A 20046-nucleotide genomic window follows, 5' to 3' on the forward strand; every position below is an offset into this window, starting at 1 on the left:
TCAAAGACTTTTAACTCTAGGAACCTTTCATAATTATCTCCAATTCTAAACATCATTTAGAACCTTCTAGTTGCTCCTACATGTCAACTTATTTTGTAAACCACTTGAAGGGGGAAGAAATAAGATTTTTGGTTTCTAGACTTCATGCAACATGATCTAGTGGAATTGACAATTACAACAACAAAGATTATAAGCCTTAATTCCATTAAGTGGGGTGGGCCACATGAAATCTAGATCTACAATCATCTCTATCCATGGCCATATCCTTTGTAAGGCCATTAAATTCTGTGATGTCTTAGGGTTTCCTACGAAGTTTTCTTCACTCTCTCTCTCTCTCTCTATATATATATATATATATTGTTGCAAATTTCTCCTTTTCATCAACTTGCCTCAGGTGCTTCCAATGATCTTCTCACATGTCCAAACCATTTCATCGTGACTCTATCTTATCTTTAATAAGAACACTTTAACCTCATTAAATATGTTCTCATTTCTTATTTTGTCTTTTCTTGTATGATCACGCCTCCACCATAACATTCTCTGTAACGGCCCACTCTCGAAAATCCCACTAGCATAGGACGTCTGGAAGGAGGTCGTTAAGAGTATAGGTACAAATAAAAACTCAATTTAAACCATCCTCACTGAATTCATTAAATAACATAACCACAAAAGTATATATATATATATATATATAAACAAGGTTGAGAAAATATATTTCTCTATTTCTTAAGATACATTATACGTTGATTCCCTTTTCTCTTTATAGAGGAAGAGAATAATACAAAAGGAAAATAACCAAAAAGGAAAAAGGAATATACATAGAATATACATAGCTTCTAAAATATACAAAGAATATTCTATATTCAAAATACTTCTATTTCTACACTCCCCCTCAAGCTGGCTTGAAAATATCTTCCATGGCAAGCTTGCTCACAAGTTTTTCAAACTGAGTTTTGTGTAATCCTTTTGTAAGAATATCAGCCACTTGGTAACTGTTGGAATGTAGGGCATATAAATTACTCCATTATCAATTTTTTCCTTAATAAAGTGTTTATCCACCTCTACATGCTTCGTCCTGTTATGGAGAACTGGATTATGAGCAATAGAGATTGCAACTTTATTATCACAGTAAACTTTAGCTAGTAGGGAAGTGGAGACCCTCAAGTTTGATAGAAACCTCTTTATCCACATGACCTCACAAATACCATGGGCAACTGCATGAAATTCGGCTTCATCACTGCTTTTGGCCACCACATTTTGTTTCTTACTCCTCCAAGTAACAAGGTTGCCTCCCACAAAGGTGCAGTACCCTGATGTAGATCTTCTGTCAGTTACATTGCCTACCCAGTCTGTATCTGTATAAGCCTTTATATGAAGATGTCCACGTTTTCTAAAAAGTAGACCTTTCCCAAGGGTTCCCTATCGTAGAATTCTATTGGTAGCTTTAAAATGTTGTGAACCAGGTGAGTGCATAAATTGACTTATAACATTTACAACAAAGGCTATGTCTGGTCGAGTATGGGATAGATAGATAAATCTACCCACAAGTCTTTGATATTTCTCCCTTTTTACCACATTCTTGGCCTCTGCAGGTTGAAGTTTTAAGTTGGATTCAATGAGAGTTTCAGCAACCTTACACCCAAGCATTCCGGTTTTACTGAGTAAGTCCAGAATATACTTACAATTGTTGATAAAGGTCCCCTCCTTAGATCTTGCAAATTCCATCCCAAGAAAGTACTTTAGAGGACCCAAGTCCTTAATCTCGAACTCATGAGCTAATCTCCTCTTAAGCTCTTCAATCTCTCCCTTGTCATCACCAGTCATTATTATATCATCCACATAGACAATTAAAATTGCTTTCTTACCGTCACTAACGTGCTTGAAGAACGGTGTGTGATCTGCTTTGTTCTAAATGTAGCCATAGCTTTTCATCGCCTTTCCAAATCTTTCAAACCATGCTCTTGGAGACTGTTTTAGACCATACAAGGATTTTTTTAAACGACATACCTTGTTTGTACCGAGGCTCTTCTCAAATCCTAGTGGAAGATCCATATACACTTCTTCTTCTAAATCACCATTTAGGAAGGCATTCTTTACATCAAATTGGTGGAGTGGCTAATCGAAATTCACTGCAAGGGAGAGGAGAACTTGAATGGAGTTTATTTTAGCTACTGGAGCAAATGTTTCTTGATAGTCGATGTCGTACATTTGGGCGAATCCCTTAGCAACTAGCCTTGCTTTGTATCTTTCTATGCTCCCATCTGCCTTACATTTTATAGTAAATACCCACTTACAGCCTACCGTTGTTTTGCCTTCTGGTTTGTTTACAATCTCCCAAGTTCCATTCTTTCTAAGAGCACTCATTTCCTCCTGGACTGCTAACTTCCAATCTGGGTCACCAAGGGCATCCTGAATCGTTCTTGGGACATGCAGGTTAGAAATATTTGAAAGAAAGGCCTCATGATACTTAGACAATTTTTGGTATGACAGGTATTTGGCAATCGGGTGTTTGGTACAAGATCTCACTCATTTCCTAGTAGCAATAGGGACATCAAGATCGGACAAGTCAAATGAAGAATAATTTGAAGGAGTGAGTTTAGAGTTACCATGAGAAGGCCTATCATTCAGAGACGTCGATTGTTTAATTGTTAGAGGAATATTCGGATTAATAGTATTCTTCAGGGTTTGCCTTCTTGTATAAAACTGAAGCTCTGGTTTTGGAATATTTGGATCCGTTTGTGGTAATTCTCCCTCTGGTTCCAATCCCATCACGCTAGGCACTTGTGAACCAGACACATCCTGTTCCGCAATGTTTGGAACATTTAAATCCTTGAGTTGTTTATTAGAGTGGAGGGGAGCACCAATCATGGTAGGACAAGGGTCATAGAGTTTTAAGGAATTATCTTCCTCAACATTAGAATTCAAAAAATTATCTTCTTTCTCAATATGCTCCCCCTGAAGATGATTTTTGGGAAAGTAGGGTTGAGTTTTGAGGAAAGACACGTCCATACTAATATAGGTTTTTTTGGTGATAGGATTAAAGCATTTGTACCCTTTTTTATTTGATGCATAGCCTAGAAAGACACATTTTTCAGTTGTGGGATCCAATTTGGAACGAAATATTTGAGGAACATAAACAAAGCAAGTGCATCCAAAAACTTTTAAGGGTAACTCAGAATATATACGGCATAGAGGAAAGAGTTGTTTTAAAGAGTGTAAGGGAGTTTGAAACTGTAGAACACGAGTGGGCATACGATTGATGAGATAGGAAGCAGTTAAAATTGCATCACCCCAAAGGTATTTAGGGACATTCATAGAAAACATGATGGCCTTGACAACCTCTAGTAGGTGTCGATTTTTTCGTTCAGCAATACCATTTTGTTGGAGAGTTTCACGGCAGGTGGATTGATGTAAAATTCCTTTTTCTTTTAAAAAAACCCCCAAAGATTCATTAAAATATTCAGTGCCATTATCAGATCAATCAAGTATAATCATCAATAAAAGTAACCAACCATTTTTTGCCAGACAAAGTGGAGACCTTAGAAGGGCCCCAAACATCACTATGTCAAATAGAATGGTTTTAAAAGACAATAGGGTTTTGGAAGAAATTTAACACCGATGATCTTTGGATAAATGACAATTCTCGCATTGAAACATAGAAGGATCCACTCCTTTAAACAACGTAAGAAATAAATATTTCAAGTAAGGAAAACTAGGATGGCCTAGCCTAAGATGACATTGCATTATTTGATTAGAAATAGTAGTAGAACTAGTACCACTCAACCCGTGAGCTTTTTTATTACGCAAGACATCCCCATCCAAATAGTAGAGTCCGTTTATTTCTCTAGCACTGCCAATCGTCTTCCCCGAGTTCTGGGCCTAAAAATGCAATAGGAATCAAAAAAGATAACACGACAGTAGTCTTTGGAGAGTTTACTAACAGATAAAAGATTATAGGCAAGCTTAGGAACATAGAGTACTGATTGAAGATCAATATTGTCAGAGAGTTTAATGAGACCTTTACCTGCAATAGGTGAAAGACTACTATTGGCTATTCTTATTTTTTCACTTCCAGAACAAGGAATATACAAGTTGAATAGATGCGATGAACCAGCCATATAATCAGATGCTCCTGAATCAATGACCCATGGAACAGATTGAAAAGAACTAGACAGGGCAAAGGAATTTCTACCTAAATAGGCCAATAAACAATTGGGTGTACTAGGGGATAGATTAGGCTTTAACAGTCGCAGAAGTTGATCAAGTTGCTCTTTGTTAAATGGTCCTGCATCAGGTTCATGGGCAGTAGGTCGGGATCGCTTCGATCTAGACTTCCAATTGGTTGGTTTGCCATGAAGCACCCAACAGGTCTCCTGAGTATGGCATGGTTTATTGCAATGATCACACCAAACACGAGGTTTTTCTTCCACCTTTCGTTGACCCGCAATATGCCATCCACCAACATTAGCATCAGCAGTCACGAGCGCCATATTTTCAGATAACCCACTTTCACCACTCTTCTTCTTGCCCAACATAACCAGTCTTCAGCTTTCTTCACGCCGAACTTCAGAAAAAGCTTCACTTAGAGAAAATATATAAACAAGGTTGAGAAAATATATTTCTTTATTTCTTAAAATACATTATACGTTGATTCCCTCCTCTCTTTATAGAGGAAGAGAATAATACAAAAGGAAAATAACCAAAAAGGAAAAAGGACTATACATAGAATATACATACCTTCTAAAATATACAAAGAATATTCTATATTCAAAATACTTCTATTTCTACAATATATATACATTTTCTAGGAGTACATTTAGCTTCACTCTCTTGATCACTCCTTAGGGTTGAATCGCCCATACATCACAAAATAAAAAGGGCAATAATTTAAAATACAACATTAGCTATTCTCTCTTTGCCCTCAAAACACATCCCAAGACCTTTTTGGTTGGGAGAGCCCTGTATACCTGCCTATACCCTGCGATACTCAAGCTCTGCTCATCCCGACCCCTTCCTTAGTCTTACCTTTATTTGGAATGACGAAAAGAAACAAGGGTGAGCCACAAGACTTAGCATGTATATAAATATAGCAAGCAAGAAATGTAAAAAATCTAGGCATGAATAATAATTACAAAATAGAATAGAACTCCACACAACATTCCGTAAATTCTTACCACTTACATAACCTCTCACCATGCCTCATCATTAACCACAACATATGCCCATACAATAATAATACCATAATATCATATTGTGGACCATTGTCCGCCCACGCTCTGGTTTTTATTCTAAGCAAGCATTATAACTGGTTTTTATTCTAAGCAAGCATTATAACTGGTTTTTATGCCTACCGGTTTGTTTGGATATCCTTTCCCTCATTTGCGGTCATAGCTGTCGCGCAAAATAACAAGTGCGCTACTTTTCATATATATATATATATATATATATGCCATGCACATGCCATACCACTGTTGGAGATCACGTGACATGAGTAACTAGAGTTGTTAGCTTTCTCTATGTTTTAGTTTTCTGTTAGCTGGCTGTTATAAGTTAAGCCGGTCAAGCTTATAATAAAGGCTGGCTGATTGTGTATATATATCAGCATAGTCTTTCTTTTTTGTATTAGATTGAGGAATTAATACAATATCAGTTCTCTCTCTCTATTCCTCTCTATTCATTCCTCCGTTATATTGTATTTCGACATGGTATCAGAGCCACTGGATTAACATCCATGGCGCCAAATCCTAGTTCGAATTCTGCTTCCTCTCTTCCTCCACATGTCTCGTCGTCACTCTCGTTTGCATCTTCGTCGAATTTTGCTGAGATGACCAAGGCGTTTAACTACATTTCTATTCGCCTTGATCTGAACAACTTTCTTTTCTGGAAGGCATAGATCTCTGCCACTATTCGTGCTTTCGATCTTCAGTCGTTTATCAACAAGACGCCACCTCCTTCGAAATTTATAGCAACTTCAGATGCTGATGCAGAAGATAGTACAACGGTGAATCCCGAGTATCTGACTTGGATGCGATCTGACCAGTTGCTACTTGGCCGGCTATTTTCAACTATTGACAAGGAAGTCTTAGCTCAAGTGATTCATTGCGAATCATCCTTTGAGGTATGGTCGTGTCTAGAGAATTTATATTCGAGACAAACAACTGCTAAATCTTTTCAACTCAAGCAACAACTTCGATCGGTTAAGAAAGATTCTATATCAATTAATGACTATATACTCAATATTAAAACAATAGGACACTCTCTTGCTGCTATAGGTGAACCGTTGAATGATAAGGATGTTCTTCTAGCAATTCTTAATGGATTGGATTAAGAGTATGAGACTGTTGTCAGTCTCATAACCTATCAAATGGACGACATTGATTTAGACAAAGTGCAGTGTCTTTTCTTAATGCATGAACAATGGTTGAGTGTCAAGAATTCTGCTCATACATCTGTTAATGCCGAGTCGTTTTTACCATTGGCGCTGAATGTAAATTTTAGTGATAGCAAGGCGAGAGGTATTGGTGGTTCAGTGAATCATGGAGGAGGTTACATACAAAATAGAGGTGGTTATAATCGTGGAGGAAGAGGTAGAGGTCGTTAGTCTAATAGACGTGTGTATTGTCAGCTTTGTGGAAAGCCAGGCCATGTTGTGGATCGGTGTTATCATAGATTTGATCATAATTTTCAAAGAGGAACTTCTTTTCAATCAAGTCAAAATCCTGGTCAGGTCTATGGGAGAGGCAACTCGAGTTCTTTCTTTGATCCAAGAGCCTATATAGCCTCACACTATGACTCTAACGAGCCCTACATTAGTGATGTAGGTTCTACGTCTGGAACAATTAGCCATTTTTCTCAGCCACAGAGTTTTAATAGCCCTCAGCCTTCTGTTTTACCAGATTCTTCATGGTTTGTTGACTCCGGGGCAACTAATCATGTTACATCAAACCTTAACAACCTTTCTTTACATGCTCCATACAACGGCAATGACAAAGTCTCCGTAGGTAATGGTAAGAAACTTCCTATTTCTCATATTGGTCTTGGACATTTGAATACCCATACACAACCAGCTTCTACCATTTCTCTATCCAATGTTTTACATGTGCCTAACATGACTAAGAATTTAATTAGTGTTTCTCAACTCGCTAGAGATCATGATCTTGTGGCTGAATTTAACTCATCTTCTTGTTTGATCAAGGACAAGAATTCCGGGCTGGTTCTTCTCAGAGGATTTCTTAAGGATGGGCTTTATCAGCTACATTCAGTAGCACTTCAGCCCAGCCTCTTAAACCAACTCCTCCTTCCTTTTGTTCTAGTGGAACTTTTCTTTCATCAAATAAATGTAATAGGCCAGATTCAGTTTCTCCTGAACTGCCTATGACTATAAATGTAGCTTTTAACAGCACATTGTGTAATCAATGGCATGCCAAATTAGGCTATCCCTCTTTTCATATTTTGAAAATGGTATTGAATAAAATTCACATTCCCTGCTCTAGTTCTACTCTTTCCTTCTGTGATTCTTGCAAGGTTGGAAAACTACATCAATTACCATTTATTGATTGCTCTATAACAACAAAACAGCCTTTTGAATTAATCTACTCTGACCTTTGGGGACTTCACCTACTGTTTCTATTGAAGGTTATCGATATTATATTATTTTTGTAGATGCATATACGACACACTTGGCTATACCCTCTGAAACTTAAATCAGATGTCTTGTTTGTTTTTATAACCTTTCACAAGCTTATTGAAACTCAATTCCAGACCAAACTTAAAGCCCTACAAACTGATAATGGTGGCGAATTTAAAGTTTTTATTCCTTATCTCCGCCATCATGGTATCCAACCTCGGTTCACATGTCTCTATACTCATCAGCAAAAATGGAGTAGCTGAACGCAAACATAGGCATATTTCTGAAATGGGGCTTACCCTATTGTCTCATACCAACATGCCTCTTAAGTTTTGGGTAGATGCTTTCAACACTGCTGTGCACACTATTAACCTTCTACCCTCTTCTCCTCTCAAATTTTGTTCTCCATTTGAAGCTCTTTTTCATAAGCAGCTGAACTATCTTAAGTTACAGCCCTTTGGCTATACATGTTTTCCTTATCTTCGTCCTTATCATAAACACAAGTTTGATTTTCACTCTACCAAGTGTGTTTTCATTGGGTATAGCTATGGTCAGGCCGGTTACAAATGTTTGCATCCTTCTGGGAGAATCTACATTTCCCATCATGTAGAATTCAATTCAGCTGAGTTTCCTTATATCCAGTTGTTTCCTTCACCTATGTTGGCTTCTTTGTCATCTTCTACCTCTGATGGACTTTCCACCATTGTGTTTCAATCTCTTCCGTTGGCTAAATCCTCTAGAGGAGATCAACCTGTGAATTCTTCTCCTATGAATACAAATGATTGTCGTGTCTTAGCCCCTGTATCTCAATCTAGCCCTGTGACCACCAGATCTCAATCCCAGATTCCCAACCCTATACCTGCATCAGCTCCCTCTATTCATCCTATGCAAACCCGGTCCAAGACCAAACTTCTTGCTTCCTCTCAACCTTCTCCTCATGTCCTTGTTAGTTCCCTAGAACCTACTTCAGTTAGTGAGTCCTTGTTAGATTTCCAGTGGGTTCAGGTTATGACTGATGAATTTTTAGCTTTCCTACACAACCATACATGGGATTTGGTTCCCTTTTCTATTGATATGAATCTGATTGGTTACAAATAGGTGTTTAAAGTGAAGTATAAATCTGATGGTACAATACTTAAATATAAGGCTAGTCTTGTAGCCAAAGGATTTCATCAAACACCCAGCATTGATTTTGAGGAGACATTCAGTCCAGTTGTTAAGGCCCCTACAATCCGAGTTTTGTTTACTCTAGTAGTGACTTATGGATAGGATATTCAACAAGTGGATGTGAATAATGCTTTCCTAAATGGAGATCTTCATGAGGATGTGTTTATGGTCTAGGCGGAGGGTTTTGTTGATGATCGATTTCCCACTCATGTCTGTAAACTTAGAAAGTTGTTCTATGGCCTTAAACAAACGCCTAGAGCTTGGTATACAAAGTTGCAATCAGCTCTGCGTTCTTGGGGTTTTGTTAGAGTCATTTCTGATGCTTCTTTGTTCATAAAAAGGACTGATCAGTTTGTTATGTATGTTTTGGTATATGTAGATGATATCTTGATTACCGGGTCTAAACAATCGGCTCTTCAAACATTCATTCGTGATTTGGACACTCACTTTGCTCTCAAGACTTTAGGGTCGGTTCATTATTTCCTTGGATTTGAGGTGTTTCGAAGTTCCACTGGAATATTTCTTTCTCATTCTAAATATACAGTTGATTTGCTTAGAAAGGCGTCTATGCTCGCATATAAACCTTGTGACACTCCTATGACTTCCACTGGTGCATTAACATCCGAGGGTGAACTATTTTCTAATCCTTCATTGTATCGAACAATCATTGGTTCTTTACAATATTTGACTTACACCCGGCCTGGCATCTCCTTTGTTGTTAACAAGCTTCGCCAGTTTCTTTCCTCTCCGAAACAGCAACATTGGGTGGCCTGCAAGCGCTTACTGCGTTACCTCAAAGGTTCTATTGGTCAAGGATTATTATTCTCTCCAGTTTCTTCTGATCTACCACTTGTAGTCTACTGTGACGCTGATCATGTAGGTTGTAAAGTTACAAGGAAGTCAACAAGTGGTGTTTGTGTTTTCTTGGCAACAATTTGGTGGTGTGGAGTTTAAGAAAACAAACTGTTGTAGCTCAGTCAGTTAGAGAGGCAACAATCTCAAAATGTGTTGTAGCTATTGCTCAAGGTGTCACAAAAATTATGTGGTTGGTTTCTTTGTTTTCTGAATTGGGTCTTAAATCTCAGCCTACACCAATTATTTGGAGTGATAACATGGCGGCTAAGAGCATTGCAAAAAACCCGATTTTTCATTCTCGTACAAAACATTTTGAGATTGATCTTCATTTTGTTAAAGAAAAGGTTGAGAAGAGAGAAGTGGAGATTAGATACGTTCCTACATCTAATCAGTTGGCTGATGTTTTTACTAAGAGTCTTCCTAAGAACAGATTTCAATTGTTGTGTGCTAATCTGGGCCTACGGATGTTTCCTGCTCAAGTAGCTCAGTCTAAGACAAATGAAGAACAACCATTGGTCAATAGGAAGTTTGTTTTGAGGGGGAATGTTGGAGATCACGTGACATGAGTAACTAGAATTGTTAGCTTTCTCTATGTTTTAGTTTTCTGTTAGTTGGCTGTTATAAGTTAAGCCGGTCAAGCTTATAATAAAGGCTGGCTGATTGTATATATATATCAGCATAGTCTTTCTTTTCTATATTAGATTGAGGAATTAATACAACATCAGTTCTCTCTCTCTCTATTCCTCTCTATTCATTCCTCCGTTATATTGTATTTCGACACCACACACATGAACTAGACAAGCTCATATATTAAACATCCATTCGCATACTCAGAATTATTCATTTTGCCATGCACATCATAACCATCCACAACCATTAATCAATCATAACATATAATCCAACAAATGCACACATGACCACAATAGATTTCCCACCCTCCAATAATGGCAATCAAGATTATAAGTTAGAGGAGCTTATTAGATGCTTGCATGATGATTTGGGGGGTGAATTGGAGGCATCAAAAGAAGAAACAGGTGACTAAAGGGGCGGACCGGTCGATAGACAAGTAGCAACTGTCGACAGCTAAAAGACAATGCCATGATCGGTCGACAAATTTGCCCCCATCTGTCGACTGACAAACCCTTTTCAAGCAAATGGTCAACATATGAGAAGGAACTGTTGACTGAGAAAATGCAATTTACACCACACACCACGAACCAACTACCAAACAGTCGACAGATGAGAAGGAACTGTTGACCAACAGAACCATTTTGAGTGATCGGTCGATAGATGAGCCTTGATTTTTCGACCAACAAACCCCTCTAATACGAAGACCACTACACATGAAGCCAAAAACAACATGCAAGCAACACCAAATTCTTGCATACTACTTAACTCTAATAGTAAACTCATCATTCCTTAAAAAAGATGGAGTGGACCAAAACTCCATTTGGACCTTTAAAGCAATTTTCTAAGAATTCAAGGAAAACTAAACAATTTATAAACAACCAGGTTAAAACCCTCTTCACCAAACATATAAGGGTTTTCGGAATCCAAAACCCGAAAACGGACAATCTAAGGACACCGAATCAAGTGGAGAATCAAGACATACAACTGTAGGGGAAAAGGAGGAGAAGGAGAACTTGCATAGGAACAAGGAAGAAAAAAAACTTGCTATATATAAAGAGAGAATGGGAACTTGCCTTAGATAGATGTTTGATAGCCAAACTGAAGAACAAGCTGCCAAGACCACAACCCCCCACTTCCAAAGCTTCTGCAACCAATAAGATGGAGAGAAACAGAAGGAATAAGAAGAGAAGAAGAACACTAGAAGAAGAAGAGAAGAAGAAAACTTACACGCTAAGGCCCCCGACAGCCCAAACATAAAACACACACACACATATATATATCTGTTGGATTATGAGGATACCCAAGATTAAGGCAATGGAGATTTGGTTAGGATTAATTCCCAAACTAGAATTAGGATCTTATATATATCTTTCCTTTCTTTTCTATTGTTGATTATCTTTCCTCTCTTGTATCTTTCCTTTCTTGTTATTTCCTTTCTTGTTGTATTTTCTCTCTATAAGAGAGCTGGTTGTATTCATAGTTATTAATGAAAAAGTATTAGGTTTATCCTAGAGATTTTACATGGTATCAGAGCCTAATAGGCTAATACACTGAAACCCTAGTGCCTTCATTGCACCAGCCGCCACCCTTTCATTGGGTTCCTCTTCACCATCGATCGTAACCCGTTAGAGTGCCTTTAGCGCACTGTCTGGCCACCAGCACCATCACTGCCAGTGAGGTCGCCACTATCAGATCGGCCGACCATCGGAGACCCACCGCCGTCAGATCCTCCACGCGCAGTCACGCGCCATCTCCCAGTTCGTCTTCGACCCCACGCGCCAGCGCGTGAACCACCCTCTTGCTTCCAGCTTCTCCAGATCAAGCCTCCGACATTTTTCTCACTCATCCCTGGTGTTCAACATACCTTCATCGCATCCACCCTCTTCCTCACCAACTGGATTAGCCATGTCGGAACAATCGGGAGTGACTCCAGATCTGGAAACTAGAGAATTAACTCCAATGGCTCAAGTAATGGAAGCCGGAACTGGATCAGGGATTGGAGAGCTGCCCGGAATCCATCAATCCTACCGATTAGATGGTAGGAATTATTTACAATGGGCCCAACTGGTACAAACATTCCTCAAGGGTAAAGGAAAAATTAGCCATTTGACTTCGGCTCCTCCAAAACCAACAAATCCAGCACTTTCAGCATGGGAGGTAGAAGATGCTCAAATCATGTCATGGCTTTGGAATGCCATGCAACCCGAGGTAAGTAAAAACTACATGTTTTTGGGTTCGGCTAGAGAGATTTGGGAAACCATACGGCAAACATACTCCAAAATTCATGATGCATCAGTTATATTTGAGGTTAAAACTAAAATTAGTAGCACTAAACAAGGGGGCATTAGTGTTACTGAATACTATAATAAGATGCATGGCTGATGGCTAGAGTTAGACCATTATCAGAATATTAAAATGGTATGCAGTGCTGATATTGCAACTCTTAGTCAAATATTTGAAAGAGATAGAGTGGTTGAGTTCCTAGCAGGCCTCAATTCAGAGTTTGATCAGATCCGGGTGCAAATCTTAGGGAGAGAAAAGCTTCCAGCACTCCATGAGGTTTTTGCTATGGTTAGAAGTGAGGAGAATCGAAGAACAGCAATGCTTCATGAAGCTGGATCAGAAAGATCAGCCATGATCTCCAATCGAAGGGCTGCTGTAGTGACTGAAATTGGTTCAGAAAAATCAGCCATGGTGTCCAACAGAGGAGGCGGATCAAGGATGAAAGGAGGCAGGGGAGAATTTCAGTCTCGGGCTGCAAATAAAGAGGCACTATGGTGCACCTTCTTCAATAAACCGAGACATACTAGAGAGACTTGTTTCAAGCTCCATGGAAAGGAAGTGGTATTAAATCGTTTGGGCAGTTTTAAAAATCTGGCAGCCAAAAATCAGGCATATGTATGCAGCAAGGGTCAAGAAGAAGAGGGATTAACTAACCAAAGTGAGCCTGCTCCAGGTGCAGATTTTTTAAACACTGAAGAGATCTCAAAGCTGAAGCTATTCCTCAAGACCCTACAAGATGGTGCATGCTCTCTTGCACACAAAGACTCCTCAGGTAACTGCCTTCATTCAGCATTTTTTCCAGCCTTTAAGATTGATAAACAGGATGTATGGATCCTAGATACTGGGGCCTCTGATCACATGACACCCCATTCCCATGTTTTTGATGTCTACCACTCTCTTTCCTTCTCTAAACAAATCACAATAGCCAATGGAACATCTGTTCCAATTTTAGGCCAGGGTACAGTCACTCTAAATCCTCATTTTTCCCTCAAACAAGTTCTTCATGTACCTAGTTTATCAGCCAATCTTATCTCTATTCACCAACTAACCAAAGATTTGACTTGTCGGGCTATTTTTTCCCCTCATTTGTGTGAATTTCAGGCCATGACAACAGGGAAGATGATTGATGCTACTAGAGAATGCAATGGGCTGTACTACCTGATGAGGGAAGACTCTTATCCTACAAAGAAACAGCTTCCAACTGCTGCCTACTCATCTCAGTCAACCTCTAATTATAAGGATGTATGGCTGCAACACTATCGATTGGGTCATCCTCCTTTTACTCTATTAAAATCTATGTTTCCTACATTGTTTGCATCTTTAAATCCTAGTCTTTTTCATTGTGATGTTTGTGTTATGTTTAAGCATCAGCGTGTGTCCTATCCTCCTAGCAATAAAATCTCATCTACACCATTTACTTTGATTCACTCAGATGTGTGGGGACCATCTAAAATTCCTAATTGTTCTGGGGCTCATTGGTTCATCTCTTTCATTGATGATTGTACCCGTATGACTTGGGTTTTTCTATTAAAAGATAAGGCCACTGTTAGTTCAGTTCTTCCCACTTTTTGTAAAATGATTGCAACTCAGTTTGGTTCGCCTATCAAAAGATTAAGAATTGATAATGCAAGGGATTATTTTAATCATCACTTGCATCAATACTTCCAGCAAGAAGGAATAATCCATGAATCTTCTTGTGTTGATACACCCCAACAAAATGGGGTAGCAGAAAGGAAGATGAGACACCTCCTTAATGTGGCTCGATCTCTTCTTCATCATCACAATGTTCCTAAATCCTTTTGGGGGGAAGCAATCCTTACAGCGGCCTATCTCATTAACCGAGTCCCTACCAAGTTGCTACAAAATCAAAGTCCTTTACATTATCTATCCTCCTTCTTTCCCGATCAGTTCTTACATTCCCCTCTTCCTCTTCGGGTGTTTGGTTGTGTATCCTTTGTTCACATTCCCAAACAACACCGTGATAAACTTGATCCTCGAGCAATCAAATGTGTTTTCCTTGGATACTCACCCACTCAAAAGGGGTACAAGTGTTACCATCCTCTCACTCGAAAATTTTATGTCTCCAAGGATGTCACGTTTGTGGAATCTACACCTTTTTTTGGCTCATCCCAGGCTGGTCCCCAGGGGGAGACTTTGGTTCAAGGTGACCACCCTTCTGGTGACAGCCCTTTATGTGATAATGATATCTTCTTTCCTTCTGTTCAACCTATTCTTACATCTTCTCAGCCCCCTAGCCATCCTATTATCTCTCCTCAATCTTCAAATAGCAATCATGAATCATCCCTCAATCAAGGTATGGCTGAGAAGGAGCAGGGGCAATCGGATACTCAAGAGCTGTCACCCTTTGTCAGGTATAAGGGATCTCCTTATGTATTCAAACGCAGGCAGCCCCAGCATGTACCATCATCATCTCCTAGTCAAGGTATGAATTCCATTCAATCTTCACCCTTAGTGCAGCCTGATGACCTAGACCTACCTATAGCCATTCGAAAAGGGAAAAGAAGTTGCACTCAACACCCATTAACCAACTTCTTGTCCTATCATCTTCTTTCTCAGAATCCATTGAAATCCCCAAGTCAGTTGAGGAGGCTCTAAAAGATCTAAATTGGAGGCAAGCCATGTTGGAGGAAATGAAAGCTTTGAAGAAGAATCATACATGGGACTTAGTGCCTCAACCACAAGGTGTTACTCCAGTTGGCTGCAGGTGGATTTTCAATATCAAATATAATGCTGATGGGACCCTAGAGAGATACAAAGGTAGATTGGTAGCCAAGGGCTACACTCAATCATATGGCATAGACTATCTTGAGACATTTGCCCCTGTGGCAAAAATGGCAACTGTGAGAATTCTTTTATCATTAGTAGCTTATTTTGGATGGAGCCTACAGCAGTTGGATGTAAAAAATGCATTTCTACATGGGAATTTGGACGAAGAAGTTTTTATGGAAGTGCCTCCTGGATTTCAGGAAGGGGAGGCAGGGCAAGTGTGCAAACTAAAGAAGGCACTCTATGGGCTCAAACAGTCCCCAAGAGCATGGTTTGGTAGGTTTTCCAGGGCCATGACAGATATGGGATATAACCAAAGCCGGGGTGATCATACACTCTTCTTCAAGCATTCAGACAACGAGAAGGTTACCGCTCTATTGGTGTATGTAGACGACATAATAGTCACAGGGAATGATGCAGAGGAACAGAAGAGTCTCAAGGACAAGTTAGCCAAGGAATTCGAGATTAAAGACCTTGGTTCCCTCAAGTATTTCTTAGGGATTGAAGTTGCTTATTCGAAGGTTGGAATCTTTCTCTCCCAAAGGAAGTATGTACTAGACTTGTTAGCTGAGACAGGGGTATTAGGAGGAAGAGGATCTAATGTGCCGATAGAGCCTAACAGCAAGTTGGGAGTTGATCCTAATAGTCAACCAGTAGATAAGGGTAGATACCAAAGGCTGGTAGGACGTCTGATATACTTGTCTCACACTAGACTTGATATTGCCTTTGGTGTTAGTCTTGTGAGCCAATTCATGCACAACCCGACAGAAGAACATATGTAGAGAGTGAGGAAGATCTTAAACTATTTGAAGGCTACCCCAGGTAAGGGGATCTTGTTTAAATTAGGAGAAGAGCTGGATATTAAGGGGTTTACAGATGCAAACTATGCAGGATCTCTTATTGACAGAAGATCAACTAGTGGATATTGTGTATTTCTTGGTGGAAACCTTGTTGGAGGAGCAAGAAGCAAAGTGTCGTGTCAAGATCAAGTGTGGAGGCTGAATTTAGAGCAATGGCTCTTGGCCTATGTGAGGTGTTGTGGCTAAGAATCATCCTAGAAGATTTGAAGATCAAGGTTCAAGGCCCAATCAAGGTGTTATGTGACAACCAATCAACCATCAGCATTGCCCATAATCCAGTTCAACATGACAGGACAAAACATGTTGAAATAGACCGACACTTCATTAAAGAGAAGTTGGATGCAGGCCTGATCAAAATACCCTATGTTTCATCTAAAGACCAAGTGGCGGATGTGTTAACTAAAGGGCTGGCAACTAAGAGATTCAAAGACTTAGTATGCAAGCTGGGAATGATTGACATACACTCTCCAGCTTGAGGTGGAGTGTTGGATTATGAGGATACCCAAGATTAAGGCAATGGAGATTTGGTTAGGATGAATTCCCAAACTAGAATTAGGATCTTATATATATCTTTCCTTTCTTTTCTATTGTTGATTATCTTTCATCTCTTGTATCTTTCCTTTCTTGTTATTTCCTTTCTTGTTGTATTTTCTCTCTATAAGAGAGCTGGTTGTATTCATAGTTATTAATGAAAAAGTATTAGGTTTATCCTAGAGATTTTACAATATCTGTATACATATACTCATCCGACAGCCCTTTCTCCCTTCCACTTTAAGCCCACAATTTTGACTTTTCCACAAGTGCGCACACACACACATTCATGCTTTGACTCTTCCATTTGACTATTCCATACACATAAATTCCATTCATTTTAGACTTCTCAACACCACATTAAATATTTCCAACATTTAGATTAAGTAATGCCAAAATATGTCACATAAAAATAATGACAAAATAACTAAGACCCGATAACGGGTCGTTACATTCTCATTTCAACAACAACAACAACATATCCAGCCTTTATCCCACTATGTGGGGTCGGCTACATGAATTCTAGACTTCCATGTATTTCTGTCTTTTGTCATATCCTCATTTAGATCCATATATTTCATATCAAATTTTAATGTCTCTCCCAAAGTCTTCTTGGGTCTACCTCTACCTCTTTTTGTGACTAATTGTTCCATTTCATCAACTCTCCTCACAGGAGCGTCTCTTAGTCTCCTTCTCACATGACTAAACCATCTTAGTCTAGTCTCTCTCATCTTCTCCTCGATTGGCACTACTCCTACCTTATTACGAATAACTTCATTTCTAATTTTATCCTTTCTTGTATGTCCGCACATCCATCTTAACATCCTCATCTCCGCTACACTTGTCTTTTGCTCATGCTGGTATTTGACTGCCCAACATTCTGAGCCATACAGCAAGACTGGTCTTATAGCTGTCCTATAAAATTTTCTTTTCAATTTTAATGGGATTTTACCATCACATAACACCCCCGATGCATTTCTCCATTTTAGCCAACCTGCCTTAATTCTATGTGCGACATCCTCGTGGATTTCTCCATCTTTTTGAATCACTGATCCCAAATATCGAAAATGGTCTTTTCTTTGTAAGATTTGGTCTTCTAATTTTATTATAGCATCATCCACTCTTGCATTTTTACTAAATTTGCATTCCATATATTCTGTTTTCTTTCTACTTAATTTAAATCCCTTAGATTCTAAATAGCCATGGTGTATGCTATTTGCAGACGACATAGTGTTGGTGGATGAAACAAAAGGAGTGAACACTAAGCACTTACATTCTCATTTCAATCACTTTTTTTTTTTTTTTTCACAAATTAGCACTTAAATGCCCAACATTTTGGGTCATACAACAAAAATGGTCACATAGTTGTCCAATAAAATTTCCTTTTTAGCTTTAAAGGATCTTATGATCACATAAAATGATGGATGCGCTTTTCAACTTTAATAATCATGTCTTAATTCTATGAGTAACATTCTCCATATTATTTCCATCTTTTTTAACAATAGATCCAAGATATCGGAATTGATCTTTTTCTAAAATAACTTGATTTCCAAGTTTGACATTAATATTTTCCACTTATATTTTTTTACTGAACTTATATTCCACTTGCATAGTTTTCGACATACTTAGCTTAAAACTTTTAGATTCTAAAGGTGTTTCTCCATAACTTAAGTTTATTTTTCATGCATTCTTTTGTCTCATCTATCAAGATAATACAATTTTCAAATAACATACACCAAGGTACTTCTCGAATATGTTTTGTGAGTACATCCATAACAAGAGAAAAGAGATAAGAGCTCAATGCAGATCTTTGATGTAATCTTATTATAATTGGAAAAGCCTTAGTACCTTTCCTACAAGTCCTAATACACGTTTTGCATGATGATACGCTTAAGCGACAATAGTAAGGCTGGAATTATGGCAATGAAGTCAGTTACCAAGTTGAAGACTCAAAACTGCTATTAACAACTTGAGATTATTAAATGACAAGGTGTATGTGGTTATATATCTATAAGTTCTCTCTATGTGTATAGTATTTTGACTAATGGGAGAAATGGTCTAACTCAAGGTGGTTTTTTCCCAAGCTAGTTACTTTAATGGACCATTGCGCCATGGTGTTTCATGGTTGTGAATTATTATTCTATTTTTTAGTAATGCTGACATTTTTATAGTATTATTAAGTACTGCCCATGTGCATAGAAAAAATAATAGTGGTGACTCTTGCTATACTAATTAGGGGAGTTTTCTTATAATTAGGAAGTGTAATCTGTTTTTACTTCTCTTTGCTTCTCACTTGTATGTCTTTATGAGTGTACTCTTGACTTTCTTCCCCCATGGTTTGGTGCACTCAGGCTGCAGCATCAATCAAGGATGGAAAACGAATACTTTTTCAGTTTGATAGAGCTGCCTTTTCATTCAAATTTTTGCCATTTAAGGTTCCATATCCAGTACCATTTAAGCTTCTTGGAGATGAAGCAAAGGGTTGGTTAGACACTACATATTTATCCCATTCTGGAAACCTCCGTGTCTCGAGAGGAAATAAGGTAAATAGATTACTATTTATTCAGCCAAGGACTGCCGCTACCTCTTATGCTTATTTCTCTTTGTTTTATACTTCTATGTGTGCAACCAGTAAATTGCTTAAATTTCCTTTTAGCATGCACTCTTCCAAGGACTAAGGTGCATCAAAAGATTGCGTTGTTATAGTGCAGGGCACCACATTCGTGCTGCAAAAGAAAGCTGAACCAAGGCAAATGTTGCTGAAAGCCATTTCCAGTGATAAAGGAGTGCAGGAAGTAAGATATCTTTTTTTTTTTTTTTGATAGATAAATCTTATGTCAAATAAGGTTTAGTTGTGTTGCAGTGCTGTTAATATGGCTTCCATCTACCAATTGCAGGCAATTGATGAGTTTATCTCATTAAATAAGAACTCAAATAGTGAACTTGAACTCATAGAGGGAGAATGGCAAATGATATGGAGTTCACAGGTAGTCTTTGAATAGCAATAGAACTTTTTCTGCTTTGTTTGACAAAAGAATATGTCCTACAAATTTATATGTCCAATGATATCTATTTTGATTTTTTTCCTAATCATCCTTGTTTATAAAGAAGGATTTTTGAAGTTTATCCCATATCACTAAGATATTCTTGACATATATCACAGCTCTAGATTTAACTTCATCCCCTTGTACATTTTTCTACAACTTTTCAAAAAATTTCATATTTCTTAAACCTTGACTTTCCTATTCTTGGGCAACTTTTCTAGTTTCCAAAAACACCAAAAATTCCAAAATTATTTTATTTCGG

The 20046-nt window shown here is 38.4% G+C and overlaps 2 protein-coding genes across 5 annotated transcripts in view; both read left to right on the forward strand.

The window, feature by feature from the left end:
* Positions 1-20046, forward strand: part of LOC127787001 (probable plastid-lipid-associated protein 12, chloroplastic) — a 116205-nt gene that overhangs the window by 36154 nt on the left and 60005 nt on the right. For all 4 annotated transcript variants that reach the window (XM_052314843.1, XM_052314853.1, XM_052314835.1 and 1 more), the window contains 3 exons: positions 19092-19283; positions 19452-19535; positions 19638-19727. In XM_052314843.1, coding sequence (XP_052170803.1) covers positions 19092-19283; positions 19452-19535; positions 19638-19727 — 366 coding nt within the window. The remainder of the gene's footprint in view (positions 1-19091; positions 19284-19451; positions 19536-19637; positions 19728-20046) is intronic.
* LOC127787025 (uncharacterized) lies at positions 9736-13785 on the forward strand. Its single transcript, XM_052314864.1, has 2 exons — positions 9736-13334; positions 13664-13785. Exons 1-2 carry the CDS (start codon positions 12695-12697, stop codon positions 13687-13689), a joined length of 666 nt encoding a protein of 221 aa, XP_052170824.1. The 5' UTR covers positions 9736-12694; the 3' UTR covers positions 13690-13785.

The sequence above is a fragment of the Diospyros lotus genome, chromosome 1, assembly GCF_014633365.1.
Source record: "Diospyros lotus cultivar Yz01 chromosome 1, ASM1463336v1, whole genome shotgun sequence".
Lineage (NCBI taxonomy): Eukaryota > Viridiplantae > Streptophyta > Magnoliopsida > Ericales > Ebenaceae > Diospyros > Diospyros lotus.